Source organism: Bos indicus, chromosome 2 (assembly GCF_029378745.1).
Source record: "Bos indicus isolate NIAB-ARS_2022 breed Sahiwal x Tharparkar chromosome 2, NIAB-ARS_B.indTharparkar_mat_pri_1.0, whole genome shotgun sequence".
NCBI classification, from domain to species: Eukaryota; Metazoa; Chordata; class Mammalia; order Artiodactyla; family Bovidae; genus Bos; species Bos indicus.
The window spans coordinates 22330847-22354408 of NC_091761.1; the positions used below are offsets into that span (position 1 = coordinate 22330847).

The 23562-nt window shown below is 37.3% G+C and overlaps 2 protein-coding genes across 2 annotated transcripts in view; one reads left to right on the plus strand and one right to left on the minus strand.

Annotated features, from left to right (window-relative positions):
- Nucleotides 1-23156, minus strand: part of SCRN3 (secernin 3) — a 43421-nt gene extending 20265 nt beyond the window's left edge. Inside the window, exons 1-7 of the mRNA XM_019970655.2 lie at nucleotides 23075-23156; nucleotides 19854-20023; nucleotides 17068-17249; nucleotides 16115-16314; nucleotides 12957-13169; nucleotides 1854-2016; nucleotides 786-966 (exon numbers count right to left, since the gene is read on the minus strand). Of these exons, the coding sequence (XP_019826214.2) occupies nucleotides 786-966; nucleotides 1854-2016; nucleotides 12957-13169; nucleotides 16115-16314; nucleotides 17068-17249; nucleotides 19854-20012 (1098 nt within the window). The 5' untranslated portion in view covers nucleotides 20013-20023; nucleotides 23075-23156. The remainder of the gene's footprint in view (nucleotides 1-785; nucleotides 967-1853; nucleotides 2017-12956; nucleotides 13170-16114; nucleotides 16315-17067; nucleotides 17250-19853; nucleotides 20024-23074) is intronic.
- A 51-nt stretch (nucleotides 23157-23207) lies between these two features.
- CIR1 (corepressor interacting with RBPJ, CIR1) overlaps nucleotides 23208-23562 on the plus strand; it is a 41904-nt gene continuing 41549 nt past the window's right edge. The window contains 1 exon segment of the mRNA XM_019970665.2: nucleotides 23208-23338. Coding sequence (XP_019826224.2) covers nucleotides 23267-23338 — 72 coding nt within the window. The 5' untranslated portion in view covers nucleotides 23208-23266.

Consider the following 23562-nt stretch of genomic DNA (forward strand, 5'->3'; position numbering starts at 1 on the left):
GATCCAACCAGTCCATTCTGAAGGAGATCAGCCCTGGGATATCTTTGGAAGGAATGATGCTAAAGCTGAAACTCCAGTACTTTGGCCACCTCATGCGAAGAGTTGACTCATTGGAAAAGACTCTGATGCTGGGAGGGACTGGGGGCAGGAGGAGAAGGGGACGACAGAGGATGAGATGGCTGGATGGCATCACTGACTCGATGGACGTGAGTCTGGGTGAACTCCGGGAGTTGGTGATGAACAGGGAGGCCTGGTGTGCTGCGATTGATGGGGTCGCAAAGAGTCGGACACGACTGAGCGACTGAACTGAACAGATTGTTATTATGCTTAATATAATAAATTGCTGTAAAAAATTCAAACTACATACTTAACCATTATTTTTAACCAAAGGTCAAAAATAATATAAGGGCTTCCCAGGTGGCTCCGTGGTAGAGAATTGACCTGCCAGTGCAGGAGACACAGGAGACGTGAGTTCGATCCTTGGTTCGAAAGATCCCATGGAGGGGGAAATGGCAACCCTCTCCAGTATCCTTGCCTGGAAAATTCCATGGAGAGAGGAGCCTGGTGGGCTACTGTCCACGAGGTCAAAAAGACTTGGTCATGACTGAGCGACTGAGCACACATACAGAAATAATACAGCTCTATTATAGTCCAGCCATCCAAACTATTTTTAGACCTATTTTTATATAAAGAAAAGAAGGCTGACATTCCAAAGCTCAAAATATGAATTGAATCATACTTTAAGTTATTCTTCATGATAAACAGAAAAGATAATCTAATCATACCGTCTTATTATCTAGTATTTCCAAGGCCTGTTGATGTTTTTGGTAGAGTGGATGTCTTCTGTCAGGCTTACTGTTAAATTGTAGCTTCTTTCCAACTGAATCTTCAAGTTCAAATGTAGGTGAACTGGTGTTCAACAGTTGTGAAATATTCGGCACAAATATGAAAGGCTTAAAAACAGATCTAGAAGAAAACGTATTAAGTTGGTATGTGTGATATAAAAATATTCAGCATTATTCTAAATCTTCTATGATTCCCTCCAGTTTCTACTCATTTATAACATACTGATTGTTCCTGTCATACTAGTTTTGCCTGTGCCTATCTTCCTTGGTATACTAGGATCTTCTTTTGGGGCAAGGGACATGCTTTATTTAGCCTTGAATTCCCATGAACCTAACAAAGAGCCTGGCATATAAACAGTGTCAAGTTAAATTATGGTTCATTTTTTATGCAAACTCCACAGTTGGAGGGTAAGAACAATCCTCAGTGCAAAATATTGAGGATTAGGATATGGGATGAAAATAAACAGAAGTATTAATAAAGGGTTCACAAGTTTCCTTCCATTTGCTTGATGATATCTTTAGTAAGATGAAAGATAAGAGCAAACATAAGATCATTTCTAAATGTAATGTGCATTATGTTTTATGAGAGATACCAACAATTTAAATCAAGATAGCCTGTATAATCCTCCTTGATAAAGCTTAAACTATTGATATTTTAAGTTTTACATGTATTTTCTAGATTATTAAACCATTTTACTGATCATCTAATATTTAATATGGAAATCTGCATAAGAAAACCTATCTACTTTCTTTTCTTGACAATTTTAAATATATTTGGGGAAAGAGGGGATAGGAATAACTGTGTACCAGAAACAATAAACATTTTCATCCCATAAGAATGAGAACAGTTATATAACAAATATGCAATGGCAGACTAAAACCTGAATAAAACATTCAGTAGAAAATTTTTGTCATATTGGCGCAACAAAAATTTAGCCTGACAAAATCATGACCAGACTAATGATTCTACCCCAGTCCCTGCCTGGTTTATAGTATTTGTGACTTTACCTCTCAGGATCAGGAGTCCCTGTAAAGAAGTGAATGCAAGGAAGTTTGGAATCTTGAGGTAAAATAGAAACCATGCTTGCAGTGGTCAGGAATTCTCCCTCCATATTAATGCCACTTGGTTTATCTCGGAGAATTTCCACCATTGTTTCAAAAGTTATGTTTCCTAAGGAAATAAATTTTAAGACCATCAAATACATATGCATTTGCAAACTGGTATCCTGCAATTATGAACTGCTTTCTCTACTGATAATGTATAACATGAGATACTGGTTTAGGTATTAAGTAAGACTGACTATAAGCAAATCTTGTATCATAACTGTTAGACTCACTGGGCTGTCACAAGGAAGATATTTTTTTTAATATAAAATAAACAAAATCTCAAAACATTATAACAGGATAAATCTGTTATCTCTTAAGAAGAAGAAATCAATAATACAAAATACACTCAATCTCATTGCCCTTCCAAAATTTTTTAAGGGGTATGTAGTTAGCAATTAGCTAACAACGTCAATAATTATCATCTGAGTCTATCCATTCTAGGAACCAAATATTAAGAGAATATTGTGTTTAGTTTCCAATATTACAAAAGATGTTCTTTAGAAAATAACAAATTATTTTGTCCTGTAATAATTTCTATGTCTGACATTAATACTCTTTTATGAAAACCTGATTGGGAGTCAAGGAGGCGAAAGACATTATTGGCTAGTGGAACTTGTATGTACACAGTTTTGTCAGACTACTTCAAAAATCTAAATGTCCATTGTGCATGATAAATATAATATAAATATTCTGTTTTCTGCTTTCATAGGTAAAGTTTGGTATATTAAGATTTTTTTGAGAAAAACAGAAAAAATATATATTTTATCTTTTTACCAAACACAACATGTCCATGGTTACAGAGAGCCTCAGAATCCTGTATTTGGAAGGCATTTCTGCCAAAAAATTTAAAAAGCCCAGCATGCCTTCAGACAGCTCTGCTCCATTCTACACATGTTTATGTGGCTTAGGATCTCTCATGACAGGATGGATAACCTTACCCCTCCACAATGCAGTCCTCCAAGAGTAGCCAAAATATCTTCTTCTCACATGATAATGATTCTTGTCTCCAAAATTTATGATTCTCTATTCTTCCTGAATCACATTAAAACTCCTTCAAATTAAAACTTCTACCAAACTTAAGTGAAATAACATTTTCCTATCTTTCATCTGCACTGGTCCTACCTTTTGTCTGTCTCTGCCATTAGACTATAAATTCCTGATCTTTTGTCTGTATTGTTCCTACCTCTGCAATTAGATTACAAATTCTCTAAAGACAAAAATGGGACTTTCTCTCTTTAGTTCTCATTCATTCAACAAATTTATTGAACACCTATTAAATGTCAGGCATTGTCCTAGGCTATGGATAAGTACAGTAATCTAATTTACACTTGGGTTTACTTAGGAATTTAATATTTGATAAGATTTGTTAGCACTTCAAATCAGTAGACAAAATATAATTCATTTAAAAAGTGGTACTGACAGAAAACTCTACTCAATACTGTATAATGGCCAATATGGGGAAAGAACCTTAAAAAAAAGTACGTGTGTATATACACACATACATACACAAAACTGATTCACTTTGCTGTACGACTGAAACTAACACACTATAACTATACTCCATCAAAAAATTTTTAAAACAAGTGGTGCTAAGATCATTGGGTAATCATTTGAGAAGTGATTTTTTTAAAAAAGAAGCTGCAATCCTAATTCATACATTATTTTAGAATAATTCCAGAAGAATTATAATATAAATTTTAAAAATAAAACTATAAGATGTAGATAACCATTTCTGGTACAGTGGAAATGACCTTTCTAAAAGCATGACATCAAAGATAAAAACCATATAAGAACAATTCTGCATGGGACATTTTATTACTAGCTTTCTATTTATACCAGCTATTCTTTTTCCCCTTTTATCCTTTCTTGCCTTCTTTAATTTTTTCAAGTATTTATTATTCTATTTCTACCATGTTAGCTTATTTGTACATTTCTTCTTATTTTCTCTTGACTTTATATATTACAGTCTGTCTTAAATTAGTTCTTCACCACTTAGTTAATACAAGGACCTTGTAACACTTTTACTCCAATTACTGCCTCCTATCTTTTGTCCTATTTCTCATATATTTAATTCTACTGTATTCATCTGGGTCTTGGAAAAGCAGATGCCAATTCTATGTACAAAGCTTTTGAGAGAGAGAACTGAATTTCAGTCTGGCTTCAACAAACTTGGCTTGATGATTTAAATTTTTTCAAATATACAAAGGCTTTTTTTAAACTTTATTTCATATTGGACTATAGCTGCTTATTTAACTTATATGCAGAGTACATCATGTGAAATGTCGGGCTGGATGAAGCACAAGCTGGAATCAAGATTGCCACGAGAAATATCAATAACCTCAGATACGCAGATGACACCACCCTTATGGCAGAAAGCAAAGAGGAACTAAAGAGTCTCTTGATGAAAGTGAAAGAGGAGAGTGAAAAAGCTGGCTTAAAACTCAACATTCAAAAAACAAAGATAATGGCATCCAGTCCCATCACTTCATGGCAAATAGATGGGGAAACAATGGAAACAGTGGTAGACTTTATTTTGGGGGGCTCCAAAATCACTGCAGATGGTGACTGCACCCATGAAATTAAAAGATGCTTGCTCCTTGGAAGAAAAGCTATGACAAACCTAGATAGCATATTAAAAAGCAGAGACATTACTTTGCTGACAAAGGTCCGTCTAGTCAAAGCTATGGTTTTTCCAGCAGTCATGTATGGATGTGAGAGTTGGACTATAAAAAAAGCTGAGCACCAAAGAATTGATGCTTTTGAACTGTATTGTTGAAGACTCTTGAGAGTCCCTTGAACAACAAGAAGATCAAACCAGTCAATCCTAAAGGATATCAGTCCTGAATATTCATTGGAAGGACTGATGCTACCTGATGAGAAGAACTGACTGGGAAAGACCCTGATGGTGGAAAAGATTGAAGGCAGAAGGAGAAGGGGATGACAGAAAATGAGATGGTTGGATGGCATCACCAACTCTATGGACATGAGTTTGAGCAAGCTCCGGGAGTTGGTGATGGACAGGGAAGCCTGGCATGCTGCAGTTGCAAAGAGTCAGACACGACTGAGTGACTGAACTGACTGAACTGACTGAACTGACAGCCGATTAATAATGTTGTGATAGTTTCAAACAGACAGCAAAAGAACTCAGCCATACATATACATGTATTCATTCTCCTCCAAACTCCCCTCCTATTCAGGATGCCACATAACTGCACAGAGTTCCTTATTCAATACAGTAGGTCCTCATTGATTATCCATTTTAAATATAGCAGTGTGTAAATGTATAAAGATTTTATGAGGGAAAATGCCTATGAGAGAAAATGACAAGTAATCCAGACTGCAACTGAAGTCTGAACCTGGGTTTAATAGGGAAGGAAGAAAGACTGAGTGAAAGTGACCTAGACTAACATGCCATCTAAGGAAAGTTTGCAAGGCTCTCAGGAAGTCCTTGACCCAAAGTCAGACATCAGAAGAGTTCAATGACCCCAGGCATGGGGCTACCTTAGTCTCCCTGATGCTTTCAGCCATTGACCAGGAGCAGCCTTCAGGAAGCGTAGCCTTAGTACTATACAAAGTCAACACACAACAGAACTTGAACACAGCAGCTATGGTCATTGGTCATAAAATTATTATCAGTTCAGTTCAGTTCAGTCACTCAGTCATGTCCGACTCTTTGCGACCCCATGAACCACAGCACGCCAGGCCTCCCTGTCCATCACCAACTCCCGGAGTCCACCCAAACCCATGTACATTGTGTTGGTGATGCCATCCAGCCATCTCATCCTCTTTCATCCCCTTCTCCTCCTGCCTTCAATCTTGCCCAGCATCAGGGTCTTTCCAAATGAGTCAGCTCTCTGCATCAGGTGGCCAAAGTATTGGAGTTTCAGCTTCAACATCAGTCCCTCCAATGAACACCCAGGAATGATCTCCTTTAGGATTGACTGGTTGGATCTCCTTGCAGTCCAAGGGACTCTCAAGAGTCTTCTCCAACACCACAGTTCAAAAGCATCAATTCTTTGGCACTCAGCTTTCTTTATAGTCCAACTCTCACATCCATACATGACTACTGGAAAAACCACAGCCTTGACTAGACAGACTTTTGTTGGCAAAATAATGTCCCTGCTTTTTAATATGCTGTCTAGGTTGGTCATAACTTTCCTGCCAAGGAGCAAGCGTCTTTTAATTTCATGGCTGCAATCACCATCTGCAGTGATTTTGGAGCCCAGATAAATAAAGTCAGCCACTGTTTCCCCATCTATTTTGCCATGAAGTGATGGAACTGGATGCCATGATCTTAGTTTTCTGAATGTTGAGCTTTAAGCCAAATTTTTCACTCTCCTCTTTCAGACAATATTTATTTAGTTTTACCCACACATTTACTGTTTCTTTTACTCTTTATTCACTCTCACCCACCTTGCTTCTAATATCATTTTTCCTGAAGAGTAACTCAGTATTTCTTTTAGTACCAACTGATTTGTTGTTTCATTGTTATTCAGTTGCTAACTTGTGTCCAACTCTTTGCAACCCCATAGACTGCAGCACACCAGGCTTCCCTGTCCTTCACTATCTCCTGGAGTTTGCTCAGACTCATGTCCATTGAGTTGAGTCCATTTAATCATCTCATCCTCTGTAGTCCCTTTCCCCTCTGCCCTCAATATTTCCCAGCATCAGGGTCTTTTCCAGTGAGTCAGCTCTTCACATCAGATGGCCAAAACATTGGAGCTTCAGCCTCAGCATCAGTCCTTCCAATGAATATTCAGGACTGATTTCCTTTAGGACTGACTGGTTTCATCTCCTTTCTGTCTAGGGGACTCTCAAGAGTCTTCACCAGCATCACAATTAGAAGACATCAGTTCTTCAGCACTCAGCCTTCTTTATGGTCCAACTCTAACATCCATACATGATTACTGAAAAAAACCATAGCTTTGATTATATGGACCTTTGTCAGCAAAGTGATGCCTTTGCTTTTTAACACACTGTCTAGGTTTGTCATAGCTTTTCTTCCAAAGAGCAAATGTCTTTTCATTTCATGGTTACAGTCTCCGTCTGCAACGATTTAGGAGCTCAAGAAAAGAAAATCTGTCACTGTTTCCACTCTTCCCCATCTATTTGCCATTAAGTGATGAGACTGGATGCCATGATCTTAGTTTTTTGAATGTTGAGTTTTAAGTCAGCTTTTTCACGCTTCTCTTCTTTCAACTTCATCAAGAAGCTCTATAGTTTCTCTTTGCTTTCTGCCATTAGAGTGCTATCATCTGCATATCTGAGGTTGTGGATATTTCTCCTGGCAATCTTGATTCCAGCCAATTGGGTTAGTGATGAATTCTCTCAAATTTTAGTCCAACTTCATTTCTGTAGTATATTTTCACTGGATATGGAATTCTAAATTGGTAACAATTATTTTTCTCTATCACTTTAAAGGTGTCATTTTACAGTCTTCTAGATTCTTTCCCTTCTGTTGAAGGCAAAGGTTTTCTGCCAGTCTTATATTTGATGCTTTGAAGGTAATATATATTTTCTCTCTGACTGCTTTTCGGATTTTCTGTTTATTTCCCTCTTCAACAATCTTATTACAATAGGCCCAGGTGTGGTGTCCTTTTATTTATCCTTGGGATTTGTAGAGCTTCATTAAACTGTGACTTGCCGACTTTTATTAATTTGGGAAAATTCTTGGCCAGTATCTCTTCAAATCTTGCTTTTTGCCCATCCGTATTCTCTCTCACCTTTCCTATTGGGACTCCACCTACATACATGTTAGACCTTTTCAATGGGTCCTATATGGCTTTCCCACTCCTGCCTGTATTTTCCAAAGCCTTATCTCTGTTTCAAGCAGAAATTTTCTACTGATATTCCAATTCACTAATTTTTTCTTCTGCTATGTCTCATAAGTTATTATACTGAATTCTCAGTAATTATAAATTTACAGTTCTAAAAACTAAGATCAAGACATCCAGTCCCATCACTTCATGGCAAATTGAAGGAGGAAAAAATGGAAGCAGTGACAGACTTTATTTTCTTGGGCTCCAAAATCACTGCAGATGGTGACTGCAGCCAAGAAATTAAGACACTCCTTGGAAGGAAAGCCACAACAAACCTAGACAGCATATTAAAAAGCCAAGACATCACCTTGCCAACAAAGGTTCATCTAGTCAAAGCTATGGTTTTTGCAGTAGTCATGTATGGATATGAGAGTTGAACCATAAAGAAGGCTGAGTGCTGAAGAATTGGTGCCTTTGAATTTGGTGCTGGAGAAGACACTTGACAGTCCCTTGGACAGCAAGGAGATGAAACCAGTCAATCCTAAAGGAAATCAACCCTGAATATTCATTGAAAGGGACTGATGCTGAAGCTGAAGCTCCAGTACTCTGGCCACCTGATGCACCTCTCACTGGAAAAGATCCTGATGCTGGGAAAGACTGAAGGTAAAAGGAGAAGGGGGAGGCAGAGGATGAGATGGTTAGATAGCATCACCAACTCATGGACATGAATTTGAGCAAACTCCAGGAGATAGTGGAAAACAGGGAAACCCAGCGTGCTGCAGTCCATGAGGTCACAGTCAGATGCGACTTAGCAACTGAACAACAACAGTTCTTTTATTTCCACTTGGTTCTCTTTTCTAGATTTCAGTTCTCTGATGAAATTCTCCATCTTCTCATCTAGTTTTTTAAACATATAAAACATATTAATTTAAAAGTCTGTATCCAATAAAACTAATTGCAGATAACCAGTGGGTCAGTTTCTACTGTCTTTCTCTTGATTTTCAGTCATTTGGTCCATTTCTTGGCATATTTGATAACTTTTTAATTAAATGTTGGACACTATAAATGAAAATTTGTAGAGGCTCTGCATGATATTTTCCTCCACAGAAGATTCTGGCAAACAGATGGAATATACGTAGATTACCTATTGATCCAGCTGAGACTGGTCTATTCTCTGTCCATTCTTATTTCTAAGGTACAGCCTTTCTGAAGTTTCAACTGAAAGCCTAGGGTATTTCTCAGGCCCCTTCTTGGTTGTTCATCAAATCCAATTTTTGTCCCTAAGACCTTGTAAGACTGCCAAAATCTCTACTTAACTTTGTAAGGTCTTAGCGACTACTCATCCTACATACACAGTGCATAAAAGTCAGCAAGTGCTAGGAGGAGAAATAGTGACATAGAAGGTCAGACTCTTCTCAGAGTGCAGATGGTCTTTTTCCAATTTCCTGGATCTAGGCCCCTCATGTCCTAACTGTTTTCAGGCCTTCAAACAGTGGTTTTATTCTTCCAGCTTTTATAGTTATTCTTGGAAAGAGGCTAGTCCAGTACTAGCTACCCCTTGTTAACCAGAAGCAGATGTTCAGCTTTGTGCTTTTAACCAACTCAGATTTTGTGCCTCTCATTTATTATATATGTCTCTTTTTGCCCTCAAGCAGTATCAATTTCTTAATAACAGTAATGAATATGGTAGATCCATATTGTAACAAGTATATTTAAAAAAAAAACACAAAACATAGAGTTCCTGCCATCACATAAAATATTTTCAGACACTTATATGTAAATGTTTAGTTACTGCTTTAAAATTAGTCCTAAAGAAAAAAATAACTTTCACTTAACACAGTTGGTTGACCACAGGTATTTGTTTCTTCTCTTTCCAAATCCTACTACAATGACAGCAAAGGAATAAAAAAATGAAATTACTTACACGGACAAATAAAGCATGAAAAGCAAGAAATTCCCCTCATTCCCATGATATATGGGAATAATTAAAAGAAATAAGTTTACATCAAGTCAGTACCCAAATTGTGATTCTGTGACATTTCAAATTAAAATAAAGTTGATTTCCATATAAAACAATCTAGTGTTCCATCCTCATTTAATCACTCAAACTACCAACTGCTTTATGTTAATAGCAAATTTTCACTTCCTCCATAACATAGCTATGACTTCAAATTAAAGAAAAATAATGTGTAGATAATTTGTTACAGGAGCAATACCTTTCTGTTAATTTAGAGAAATGCAGGGAGAAACAAAAAAAGTATATATCTGAAAACAATCTTTAATTATAAAACTAGACAATAAAGCAAAAGCCATCCACGCCTATCAGACACATAGCTTCTGCACTCAGGGAGATTGTAGAATGATTCAAACATAAATTCCTATAAGTAGCAAGTTTTGATGAAAACAGTGTCAAAACCATAACACTGAGATAAGACAGGTATTATGAAAATGTTTTCTGTATTCAAAACCTACAATTCTCAAAATGAAAGAAGGATTTACATGATCACTTGAGTAGGATAGCTATAAGTAATCCACTAGCAAGCATTGAATAAGTACTGAGACTGCAGTGGCAGGGTTCACGAAAATGAATGCAAAACACAGGGTACAATCTCATTGCAATTTAAACTAGTCATTTAAAATACGTGAGTGAATGTAGATACAATTTGGACATACATGCAGCACAGTTAATAGCTATCAGGTAGGAAGACAAATAGGCTCTTCCATCTAGAAAAATCACAGGAAAAATTAGCTATAATATTCTAGTAGACAATTTTCTATAAAAGTACTGGAAAGACATTTATTCCTTTGGCAAAGCACAGAAAGCTGGATGAACTGTACTTCATACTTGGAGGAAAAAGAAGTTTCATGTCAGACACATCTATTACTATAATCATGTATGCATTTCAAATCTATAATTCAGTCATTTTGTAGTTAAATATAATAAATTATTACACTGCAGTAGCTAATTGATTTATAATTTTTTCTACCTATTTTTTATTCCTTTTATCCAATCACCCTAAACCTTACAATTCTTGACATTTTTCTGTCCGGCTTAGTTATGTGTTGATATTCTTCATTTTTTCAGAATATCTGCTAATTTTATGTCCTAACCCTTTAGGTTTATTGCCACACACACACAAAAAAGGCACAATAATGATCATCGTTAAACTATCTGCAAGTTAGATAGTTCAATTCAATTTACAAGCCTTTGTTAACAACAAAAAAAACTTACTAAGCATACATATACACTAGTGCAGACACTGAACTAGGTGCTGAGAAAACGTGAGGACAAATACGAGTCTTTTTTTTTTTTTAAGTTTCATACAGGAGATAAGTGAAGAGCACAAACACAGTTTCCTCATTTGTAAAATGAAGATAACACCTACTTACCGTGGTTGCTTAAAGAAAATAGTGTAATCACTTAGCACAGTGTCTAGCCTTTGATACACTTTTTAAATAAACAGGAGTAGGTACTGTTGCAACCATTACTCCATCTCTACTTTTACAATAATGGTCACCATAAAATCAAAATCCTTAGAGTAACAAAGTTTAGTGTTTTCTACATCTCGATCCACATGGAAAAAAAGACACTTCAAATAACCTACTTATAAAATGACAAACTAACATTAAGAAACTTAGAGGAAAATTTTCAAATAATAAGACGTTCTGGAAATTAAAAGTAAGGTATTAAATACTTGGAAAATAATGACATTAAGGCATTCTAAAAACATTCTGTCACAAACTTTTTTCTGCTGTATGTGTGTGCACATTTGTGTGCTTAGTCACTCCATTGTGTCCGACTCTTTGCGACCCTAGGGACTATAGTCAGCTAGGCTCCCCTGTCCATGGGATTTTCTAGGCAAGAATACTGGAGTGGGTTGCCATTTCCTCCTCCCAGGGGATCTTTCTGACCCAGGGATCAAACGTGGGTCTCCTTCATCTCCTGCACTGGCAGGCAGATTCTTTTACCACTGAGCCACCTGGGAAGCTGTGTTTTTCTGCTATATGTATATTTAATTTGTTTAATGAATACCTGAGAAGCAAGTATCAATCACTGACTGATTTTATCTCTGAGAAGTTGCTTTCTGACTGATTGATAGAACCACTTTATCTTTCAAGTGAAAGAGTATACATTAGTCACATATTTTTATTAGTGCAAAGAGCCTTTTAGCATTTATCTGCCACCCAATAATCTTCTAAATAATCTTCATAATTATTGGGTGGCAGATAGATAATTTTTGCGTGGCAGATAAAGAATTTTTCTGGAATTATTTGGAGGCAAATAGACAAGACAAAGAGCCCTTGTGACTCAGACAGTAAACAGTATGCCTGCAATGCAAGAGACACAGGTTCAATCCCTGGGTTGGGAAGATCCCCTGGAGAAGAAAATGGCAACCCACTCCAATGCTCTTGCCTGGAGAGTCCCCTGGACAGAGGAGCCTCTCGGGCTACAGTCCAGGGGTCGCAAAGAGTCGGACACGACTGAGGGACTTCACTTTCACTTTCCCACATGAAAGTAGCACAACACATGCCCGTCTTTGTCCCCACATTCTACTTCAAGGAAAATATTCTAGGAAAATGGTCATGGATGTGAAAATAAATAAGCTATAAGCATGTTGTATAATTTTCAGTAGTGAAAAACTAAAAACAACCCAAGTAACAGGGAATTTGTTAACTAAAGTATAATTCATACAATCAATCTTTATAATGATAAAATACAGCCATATGGAAATAAAAATATACAAAAATAATAGAATACGATGTACCTGTTGAAAAAATGAAATAGTTCAGTACATATTAAAATAGAATGATATACATTACCGCTAACTGGTGAAAAGTTATGTGCAGACAAGTATGTGTGGAATGCAACCATTTTGTAAAACAGAGAATCAAGAATACCCATATATAATTTCATTAAGCATACAACATCTCTGAAAGAATACACAAGGAACTGCCTATAGGAAAAATAACTTAATAGGGGCCTGTTAGAAGGGAGACTGGAGTAGGAAATGGCAACCCACTCCAGTGTTCTTACCTGAAGAATTCCACAGACAGAGAATCCTGGTGGGCTAAAGTCCATGGGGTTGCAAAGAGTTAGACACGACTAGTGAATAACCCTTAGAAGGGAGACACTTCACTTGGGTACCTCTGAATTTTGAATCATGTGAATATGTTTATTTTTATAAGTAAAACAATGCTGAAGAATTTATGCTTTTGAACTGTGGTGTTGGAGAAGATGAATTACCTTTATGCTTATTCAGAAGTTTGTAGCCTTCACAGTATCTGCCTGGTGAAATCATCATCTTGGCTGTGTCAAGATAAGAGTATGTTGCAGCAAAATCGAATTCCTTTTTCCCATCCCACCAACCTCTCTGCTTGGCATAGTTTCTCATGTCTGGGTGTTCCCGATCAATTTTGGTCGTTATAGAAAGCTGATTAGAAATATTGCGAACTCCCTCTATTTTGAAAGAAGAGAGGAAGGGAGAAGAAAAGTCACATTTAATGTAATGTATCTATCTTTGTACATTATGATCCTTAATCACTATTTCAATGTAAATATAGGCTTCTAAATGTTGTACGGTGTACATCTATTTATTACACACTAAAATGCATAAATAGTTTTCTAAATTAAACTTTTTATTTTGAGGTAACTATGGATTCACATGCAATTATAAGAATTAAAGAACAAACTATGCATCTTTATACTGTCTCCCCAAATGGTAACACTTTGTATGATATCACAACCAAAGTATTGATAGTCATACTGTCAAGATGATATCACAATGATCACTCATGTTGCCCTTTCATAGCCACCCCCACTCATCTCCCACACCCACCCTTTCATTAACCCCAGGCAACCATCTGTTATTCATTTCTATAATTGTCATTTCAAGAAAAACCATATAAATGGAATCATACAATATATAATTTTAGGCTTTTTTTCCCCCTCAGTTTAATTTCCTAAAGATTATTCCAGGTTATTATATGTATCAACAGTTCATTCCTTTTTATTGCTGAGTAGTATCCCATGGTATAGGCATACTACAGTTCATTTAAATATTCCCAAGTTAAAGGACTGCTTGGTTCTTTCCAGTTTCTGCCTATCATGGGAAAAGCTGCCATACAAATTCATGTACAGGTTTTTGTGTGCATTTAAGTTTTATTTCTCAGAGATAAATGCACAAGATTGTAAGTGTTACACTGAATAATAGTTACATATTAAGATCCTTTTTTTAACTGCCAAAATGTTTTCCTGAGTGACTGTACATTCTTACTAGCAATGTAGCTGTGACCCATTCCCCACCTTCTCACTAGCATTTGGTAGAGTCATTTAAAAATGTTTAGCCATTCCAGTAAAATAGATAGCCAGTGGGAATTTGCTGTATGATGCTGGGAGCTCAAACCACTGCTCTGTGACAACCTAGAGGGGTGGGATAGAGTGGCAGGTAAGAGGAAGGTTCAAGAGGGAGGTTCCAGACACATGTATGCCTATGGCTGATTCATGTTGATGTATGGCAGAAAACAATACAATATTGTAACGCAAATATCTTCCAATTAAAATAAATAAATTTAAAAATTTCTCAGCCATTCTGATAGAGGTATAATATCTCATTGTGATTTTAGCTTGCATTTCTCTAATGGGTAATGATGTTAAACATCATTTTGTGTGCTTTTGTGATATCTGTATATCCTTTTCAGCAAAATGTCTCTTTGGGTCTTCTTGTTCATTTTTCTAGTTGGATTGTCTTTTTACTGTTGAATTTTGACAATTATTTATATATTTTAGATATTAGTCTTTTATATGAATTACTGTTCAAAAAATAGCCATAAGTAATTTAGAACAGAAATAGAAGGCTTCTAAAAATATCGTGACACTTAAGTTATAACAAAATTTTCAATTAAAATACAAAACAGAAGAAACAATAAAAGCCTATTCTAAACAAATCATAATAAATGAAATAGATATGATAAATAAAAATTAATAACATTTTAAAACAGTTTAGAATGACAGTTGGCCAAGTAGAAATCAGTTAAATTACTCTAATGAAGTCATATTTGGGATGGTCTCACTACAATAATAGACTTAAGTCATGATAGAATCAAAGTCAAAGAAGAAGAATTTTCCATCTAGTAAAATAATTCCCTAGAGTTAAGCTATTTAGTTCGTGGGCTCATTTACTATTAGGAAGAGAAACAAGTTGGCAAAGTTAATCTGCAACTGAATAATCAGACTCAATGAAGGTGTTCATTTTGGATGGCTCAGTGGGGCTAACTTTTTCAACAAAAAACACTCATTTTTCTCTTGCATGTAGCATACTTGACAAAATAAAAAGTAATTAATGGTATGATCAGGCTAATTATCATAATAAGAAAAATAGTTCCAATTAAGTTTTATGTATTGATAAACATGCATGCAAAATATAAAATAAAATGTCCATCAAAACAACTGTCAATGACCTGTTGTGAAAAATAGCGTCCAAATCCTGCAAAGCTCAAAGCTACCTTCATGAAGAGTTTCTAAACTTCTCCAGTCCACAATGACTTTTCCTTTCTTTAAATATTCATGGCATATATACATATGTGTTATTCATGTACTATTTAATATTTTCACATGTGTATCTGTAAAACTATGAGATCCAGGGGTAAGTACATAAAAGGTATGTGAATATGCCTTAGCACAAGACTACACTCAAGTGAAGGAATACTGAACAAAGAGTCAGGATGGAAATATTTAAATTCCAAGGCTAAAACAATAAATAAATGAAATTTAAAAACAATAAATTCTATCATTCACTGCCCTGACTACATAATTTCATATCTCTGGATTTCCTCACTGGAAAATGAGTATATATGATCACAAAGAAATTAAAAAAAAAAAAAGGCAAATCATTCTAAAACAATCAACTGTTTTATTTACTCAATTACATTAAATGTTTCACTTTACTACTGTTACTACTAACATATTCTTTCTAACCACTAACTCACAATCACCAATCCCCAGTAACACTCCCTAATCTTCACCTCCATATCCACACATGATGAAATTTTGGAGTTCAGTCCAAAGTTTAAAACATGAAAAAATAATAAAGTAATGGTTTTATCTCATTAAAAGGTAAAAAACTACTATAAAGCATACAAGAGTTACTTCACAGAAAATGTACACAGGTTATATGAAATTAATATCATATTTATGAAAAAGAGATAATAACACCTTTTCCTCTTTTTCAAGAAAGCTCTTTATAGAGTTCTTTCACTGTATGTTCTTTCATATTTTTTCATTTCCCCTGCAGTTTTCCCCTTCATTGCACTGGAGTATAAATCTTGGAAAACAACTAAGTGAAATGTCTGCAATTAGGAGGTATTTTATTAACTGTAAAACAAATCATGAAAAGCTGTCCATACCTTCTACTTTTTCTGCTGCCCAGTACTTTCCTGCAGTCTCCAGAATCCAGGCTTCATTTCTATCTGCTATCAGGAAACTGTTGTGATAGCTAAATACCATCCTGCCCTCTGAACAATTTCCACCCTGGCCATATTTTTCTAATAAATCAACAATGACATTGAGGGCTTTTTCAGCTGTATCACCTCTTTCAAGGCCAAGTCTAAAATAAAAATATTAAAGCTCTCAGATTAAAAGAAATTTCCATTATTTTTCTTAAATAATTTCATGCACATGAGATTTTGTGTTAATGTTCAAAGAAAAACCTCTTCAAGTTAATAGATATAGTGAAATCCAACTTCTAACGTATTCCTTCTGAAATTAGTTTGGGATGATGAAAACAAAGATCAGTGTTCAAATTCCAACTTGGTAATTTATTTGCAAGTTGATTTAACTCTAAACCTCTAGATTTCTCATCTGTAAAATCAGGATAATAATAATACCCCATAAGGTAACTGTGAGAATTAGTTATGGTCTAATAAAGTATGTTAAGTGCTTCCAATGAGTCATAATTTTCAATTCTCCTGACTTCCTTGGTGGCTCAGACAGTAAAGCGTCTGTCTACAATGCGGGAGACCTGGGTTCGATCCCTAGGTCGGGAAGTTCCCTGGAGAAGGAAATGGCAACCCACTCCAGTACTCTTGCCTAGAAAATCCCATGGACGGAGGAGCCTGGAGTCCATGGGGTCGCAAAGAGTCGAACACGACTGAGTGACTTCACTCACTCACTCACTCCCTCCCTTTTCCTAATTAAATGACATTTGAACTGATTCTAAAGCATTTTTAACACAAACTATAAAGTATCAAAGTCCAAACAATGAAAAAAAAAAAAAAGGAAGATAAAACATGTTAAAAGTTACACCAAAATTTTAAACTTAGACAAGTTCTATAGTGCAAAAATGTAACAAAAAAATAACCTGACAAGGTCCATGCCCAGTAGTGCCTCTTCATCACAAACTTTTTCTCTTCCCCATACAGCTTCATTCCCAATGCAAACTCCATGCTCATTGGCTCCCATTTCTGCTCCCCATAACCAAGCTGGGCGACTAAGGACAACAGCGTATGTTTCAGGAACTTGATCAATTTCTATGTAAGTACACTGTAAAGAAAGTCATAGCAACAACAATAAAACTGAAAAAGAAAAGTTACCCAAGTCTAGAATCTTAAAATCGATCAAAGACCTGACTATTACGAAAGAGATTATAACTAAATTGAAATTTTCAATTATAAGGCATTACCCTTAAAAAATATTCAGAATTGTCCCTAAGAGCATTTATTCACTCAGATATGTGAAGCATCTCCTGTCTGCTAAGAGATATATTAGTTATAACGATGAATCAGACACAGATCTTGCTTTCAAGAAACTAAGACCTGTACATTACTAAGACACAAGGAAATGCAAAGTATAAGGACTATGAAGAAAAGTGAAGATGGGGCGCTAATAGAAGCTCAGGAGAAAGCAAGTTTCTAGTTGTGAAATCTTGAAACATATTGTAAAGGAAGATGTATGTGGATTAACGATACACATTCCATATGGCAGCCTTCAACTACAAGTGATTGCCATAGAAGCCCATGTCACATGTGGGATTCACCCATCAGGTACATCCACAACAGTGAAAAGAACAAGAACTACTGGCTTACAGGATAGGTGAGACAAATATGAAGAGATAAAACAGAAATGGATCCACGATGAATAAATAGTCTCATCAAAACAAAACACTGGCCTAGTACAATTAGCCCTCCATATCCACAGGTTTCATATCCACACAGTCAACTAAACACTCATCAAAAATATTCAGCAAAAAAAATATTCCAAAAAGTTCCAAAAAGCAAAATAAATTTGCCACTTGCTGAAAACTATTTACATAGCATTTATATTATATTTACAACTATTTACATGCCATACATATTGTACTACCTAGAAATAATTTAAAGTTTATGAGAGGATGTGCATAGATTATATGCATGTATATGTCATTTTATAATAAGGGACTTGAGCATCAGATGATTTTGATATCCTAGGGGTCCTGGAACTAATCCCCCAAGGATGTGGAGGAACAACTAATACATAAAACATATTTAATATATCTTGGTACTAGAATATCAGTAAAAATGGAATCTAAAAATAAACAATTTAGCAATAAAAGCACAGTGTGAAATTTTCCCTTTAAATTCCATGCTAAGTGGATTTTTTAAATAAAAAATTTTTAAAGTACCCTTTAATTGACGTGTATACTATCAAATGACTAGTGCATAGTATTGACAGTTACCACTGGATCAAAAAACCTCTTCTGATGATAAAACTGCCATTTCCAGAGCCTGGAATGACTGTTTCCATTCTACACCAATCAGAATCCTTTTTGCCCATCAAATTCCAGCTGAAACCCCAACTTCTGGTGAAGCCTTCTTTGATTCCTAGTCTGAATTAATTGCTTCTTCCCCACTGCTGTCACAAATTGCTGCTCTTAAATTTGGTGTTGAAACTTCATCCTTCTTTACAAGGTAGTTAGTTACATACACATCCTATTCCTCTACTAGACTCTAAGCTCCTGAAAGACAAAACTAGTCTTTTTTTTTTTTTAATGATAGAAACTAAATGTTACAATTTATTCCATCTTCATGATTATAGGCATTACAGGGCAGGGTGGGTAAACAAGGCAAATAAAATCTTTTCTCCCCTCATTTAGCCAGATGCAACATGCTGGCATTTTTATGACAGGTTGATATTAATAACTAATTGACTTAAGTTGAAAGCTGGCAACAACAAATCTTTGCAATTTAGGATCTTCCTCCACAGCCATTCCAAGGATCTTAATTCCATGAGCTCTAAAATGGTGTTAACCACAGCATTCTTGAAGCTTTCAGATATTTTATTATTATTACTTTTGGCTGAGCCGGGTCTTTGTTGATGCACCCACGCTTTCTCGAGTTGTGGCCAGCAGGAGCTACTCGAGCTGTGGTGTGCAGGCTTCTCGTTGAGGTGGCTTCTCTTGCTGTGGTGTTTAATAGTTGTGGCACAAGGGTGCAGCTGGCCCGCAGCAGGTGAAATCTTCCTGGGCCCAGGGATTGAATCCATGTTCCCTGCATTGGCAGGCGGATTCTTAGTAACTGGACCACCAAGGAAGTCCACATTCACACATCTTAATATGAGATCTCACACCTCTTGTTAAGAGTGATTGTTGTTTAGTTCCTAAGTCCTGTCTGACTCTTGCGACCCCACAGACTATAGCCCACCAGTCTCCTCTGTCCATGGGATTTTCCAGGCAAGATACTAGAGTGGGTTACCATTTCCCTCTCCAGGGGATCTTCCCGACCCAGGAAATTCAGCCCCAGTTTCCTATTTGGCAGGCGGATTCTTTGCCACCCAGCCACCTGGGAAACCTGTTGTTAAGGTAGGGAACTGTTAAAAGCAAGACAAAACCAGTCTTGACAGCAAGCTTTAACTCTCTTTCTCCTATTCAACATGCTTGCATATAGTAAGCATTCAAATATTTGCTCAAAGAACTAATAATAATTATTTTAGCTTTCTACAAATCGCTAAAAGACCAGAATTCTAGTTCTGATTCAAATTATTTATGAAATTTAAATTCTTTAATTTTTTAACTTCTATAGCCTCTGCCAGATAGCTAACTAATGATTTTTAAACACTGTTTTTGACATTTTTAAAGAAAAATATTGTTAACAAAACATGCATTTCACCTACCTTAAGATGTTCCTTCAGGTTGTCATGAACTGCAGCAGGAAAATAAATGACTTCTTGTACTTCATCACAGGGTCTATCTGAATTTTTCCCAAAAATAATCCTGTTATCAATTGTTGCTGGAGGTAATGCCACGAAAGTGTCACAGGAACAAGGTTCCATTTTTTTTTTAACTAAAAATCATACGGAAGTTTGCAAATAAAAAGAGAAAAATATTTTTATTTAGTACATACAAAACAGAGTTTACTTGATGACTAGGGGATATTACTGTCATATCTAACAAAGGATGTTCACTAAAGTTTTAAATTTCATATACTGTACTACAGAAATCAGTAAGAAAATAACGGGCATGACTCTAGTACTACAAGAATAAGTAAGAAAACAGGAATAATAAGTACCTTCTTCTAGTCTATAGGTCAGATTTACCCTCCAAGCTCTTTCTCTTCTCAAGTCTTCCCTGAATCTCCTTTCATTATTTCCATATTTGTAAACAGCTGCACCTGTACTATAAAGACTATGTTTGTCTACATATCTAACAAAGGATGTTCATTCAGTTCAGTTCAGTTGCTCAGTTGTGTCCGACTCTTCGCAACCCCATGGACCACAGCACGCCAGGCCTCCCTGTCCATCACCAACTTTGAGTTTACTCAAACTCATCTCCATTGAGTTAGTGATGCCATCTAACCATCTCATCCTCTGTTGTCCCCTTCTCCTCTCGCCTTCAATCTTTCCCAGCATCAGGGTCTTTTCCAATGAGTCAGTACTTCGCATCAGGTGGCCAAAGTATTGGAGTTTCAGCTTCAACATCAGTCCTTCGAATGAACACCCGGGACTGATCTCCTTTAGGATTGACTGGTTGGATCTCCTTGCAGTCCAAGGGACTCTCAAGAGTCTTCTCCAACACCACGGTTCAAAAGCATCAATTCTTCTGCACTCAGCTTTCTTTATAATCCAACTCTCATATCCATACATGACTACTGGAAGAACCACTGCCTTGATGAGACGAACCTTTGTTGGCAAAGTAATGTCTCTGCTTTTGAATATGCTGTCTAGGTTGGTGATAACTTTCCTTCCAAGGAGTAAGCGTCTTTTAATTTCATGGCTGCAGTCACCATCTGCAGTGATTTTGGAGCCCAGAAAAATAAAGTCAGCCACTGTTTCTCCATCTATTTGCCATGAAGTGATGGGACCAGATGCCATAATCTTAGTTTTCTGAATGTTGAGCTTTAAGCCAACTTTTTCACTCTCCTCTTTCACTTTCATCAAGAGGCTCTTTAGTTCTTCTTCACTTTCTGCCATAAGGGTGGTGTTCATTAAAACATTTTAATTTTAAAACAGACTCACTAAACCAGACAAAAGCAAAAACATGCCAATAAAATTCCAAACTGTTATTTCCCATTGTTGAATTATGTTCACATTCAACTTGCACATCCTGATTATATAATTTAATATCAAGATCACATCTTCATTTGTAATTTGGAAAAATCTTAAATCCTCAATTTTAGTAGAGCTTATTGGCTCAGTGGTAAAGAATCCACTTGCCAAGCAGGAGATGCCTGCCGAGCAGGAGACATGGGTTCGATCCCTGGGTCAGGAAGATCCCCTAGAGAAGGAAATGGCAACCCACTCCAGTATTCTTGCCTGGGAAATCCCAGGGACAGAGCAGCCTGGTGGGCTACAGTCCATGGGGTGCAAAGAGGCAGAAACCTAGCAACTAAGTATCAACAGCAACAAAATTTGCTTCTAGAGTGGCAAATTGTTTTGTTTTCTTCTTTCATCTTATACTACCCAAAACTTAGAATGGCTTTACACGAACAGATTTAAATGTAATCAATATTTCATTGAAAAGAAAACAAAATAACTCAAGTAAGAAAGAAACAAATTCAGCCTGAAATGCCTAAGGGTTTTTCTCTTCTGTGGGGTCGCACAGAGTCAGACAGGACTGAAGCAACTTAGCAGCAGCAGCAGGAGGTCACCAATGCTTCTGTTCCTTTCTGTGTGATTTTCCTTCCTCTAAAAAAATTTTTTTTAATTTATTATTTTTGGCCACACTGGGTCTTCCTTGCTGTGTGCAGGCTTTCTCTAGTTGTAGGGAGCCAGGGCTACTCTTGCTTGCAGAGCACGGGTTCTAGGAGCTTGGGCTTGAGTAGTTGTGCACTGCAGGCTCAGACGCTCCGCAGTATGGGGGAATCTTCCTGGACTAAGGACAGAAGCAGTGTCCCCTACATTGGCAGGCGGATTCTTAACCAATGGACCACCAGGGAAGTCCTTCGTGTGATTTTCATGTCCTAAATCGCCTTCTATATGTGTTCCAAAGTTAGTTCCACCACTGCCTAACTTTGGCAAGGCTATTTAATCTCTATCTAAGCCTCTTGCCTCATCTGTAAATCTCTCAAAGGGTTGTTATGAGAATTTAATAAGACAATGTGTAAAACGTTTTGCACAATGCATAGAACATATCGGACACTTATATAAACGCTGTTTCTGTTATTATTTGTCAGAAGAGTACATTTCTCACAAAAAGTTTACTCCTGACATCACACGTCACGTCATCCTGGTAAAGGAATTGGTTGAAGGATCACCTACAGCAGCAGCAGCCACGTACCCTCAATACCCTGGAATCTCAAGAGCCATCAAGGTGCACTAGGTGATCTAACCTAACCAGGGTAATAAGCTAAGAAAACAGGTCACCTGATTATGAAGACATCTAACCCACTTAGGAGCGGCAGTCTTGAGAGGCTTTACTAACCGGTTTCTAGAATATAGTCATCATTTAACAAATGTTTACGGACATCTTTCTGCACCAGGGGCCGTACAGTTGGTAACAAACTAGAGTCTTCGCTCTTGTGGAGTTGACATGCTTTAGTTCACCAAGAGCTTTCATCGTTTGATCCTCACTAACTTGCTACAGTTAGGGCAAGAATTACTACAGACGAGAAAAATCGGTGCAGGCAAGTTTCTGTAACTCAAAACAGCGTTCACAGAATAAACTGCTCGGACTTCAAGAACATCTTGCAAAAAAAAGGACCGCCGCTCACCACACACTTAGCACCCAAGACGGCTGCGGACTGCGCAGCTTTGGCCCGCGCCCCTCCCAGAAGCCACTCAGTCCCCGCCCCCAGCACCCTCCCCCCCCCGCCCCCACGACCGCTCCGCAGTTCCGGGCTTCCTACTTCCTACAACTACTAGGCTCGTTCGCCCCTCCCTCCCTGCAAGCCCCTCACCTGGCCTCCGAGCTACCCAAGTGAAAGGGGAAAGGAGTGAGAAAGGGTGGTAGAGGAGCTAGTTGCCGGAAGTCGTCACCTTTGACCCCGGAAGTTCCCACTGCTACTGGAGGCGCAGTTCCGGTTAGGCGGCAGAGTTTGTTTACGTTGCTCTCAGATCTAGGGGTTGCATACCCCAGCTCAGCCTCCAAAATGGGGAAATCCTTCGCCAATTTCATGTGCAAGAAGGACTTTCATCCTGCTTCCAAATCCAACATCAAAAAAGTGAGTACGGTGAGCAGGCCCTTGCCGCCTGTGTTCCTAGGACCTCCTGGAGGTCAGAGTGGTGGTGTGAATGGGATCCCTGGGACAGCCGCCTTTGCTCCATGCCTAAAGCCCTGGCGTTCTTGTCCCTCGCCGCTGGCCCTCGAGGTTTATTTTACATCAGCCAGGGAGAAGGCGGCTCCGTCTGCTCTTTCGGCTCTGTCAGCTAGAATGTAAAGAGTCGA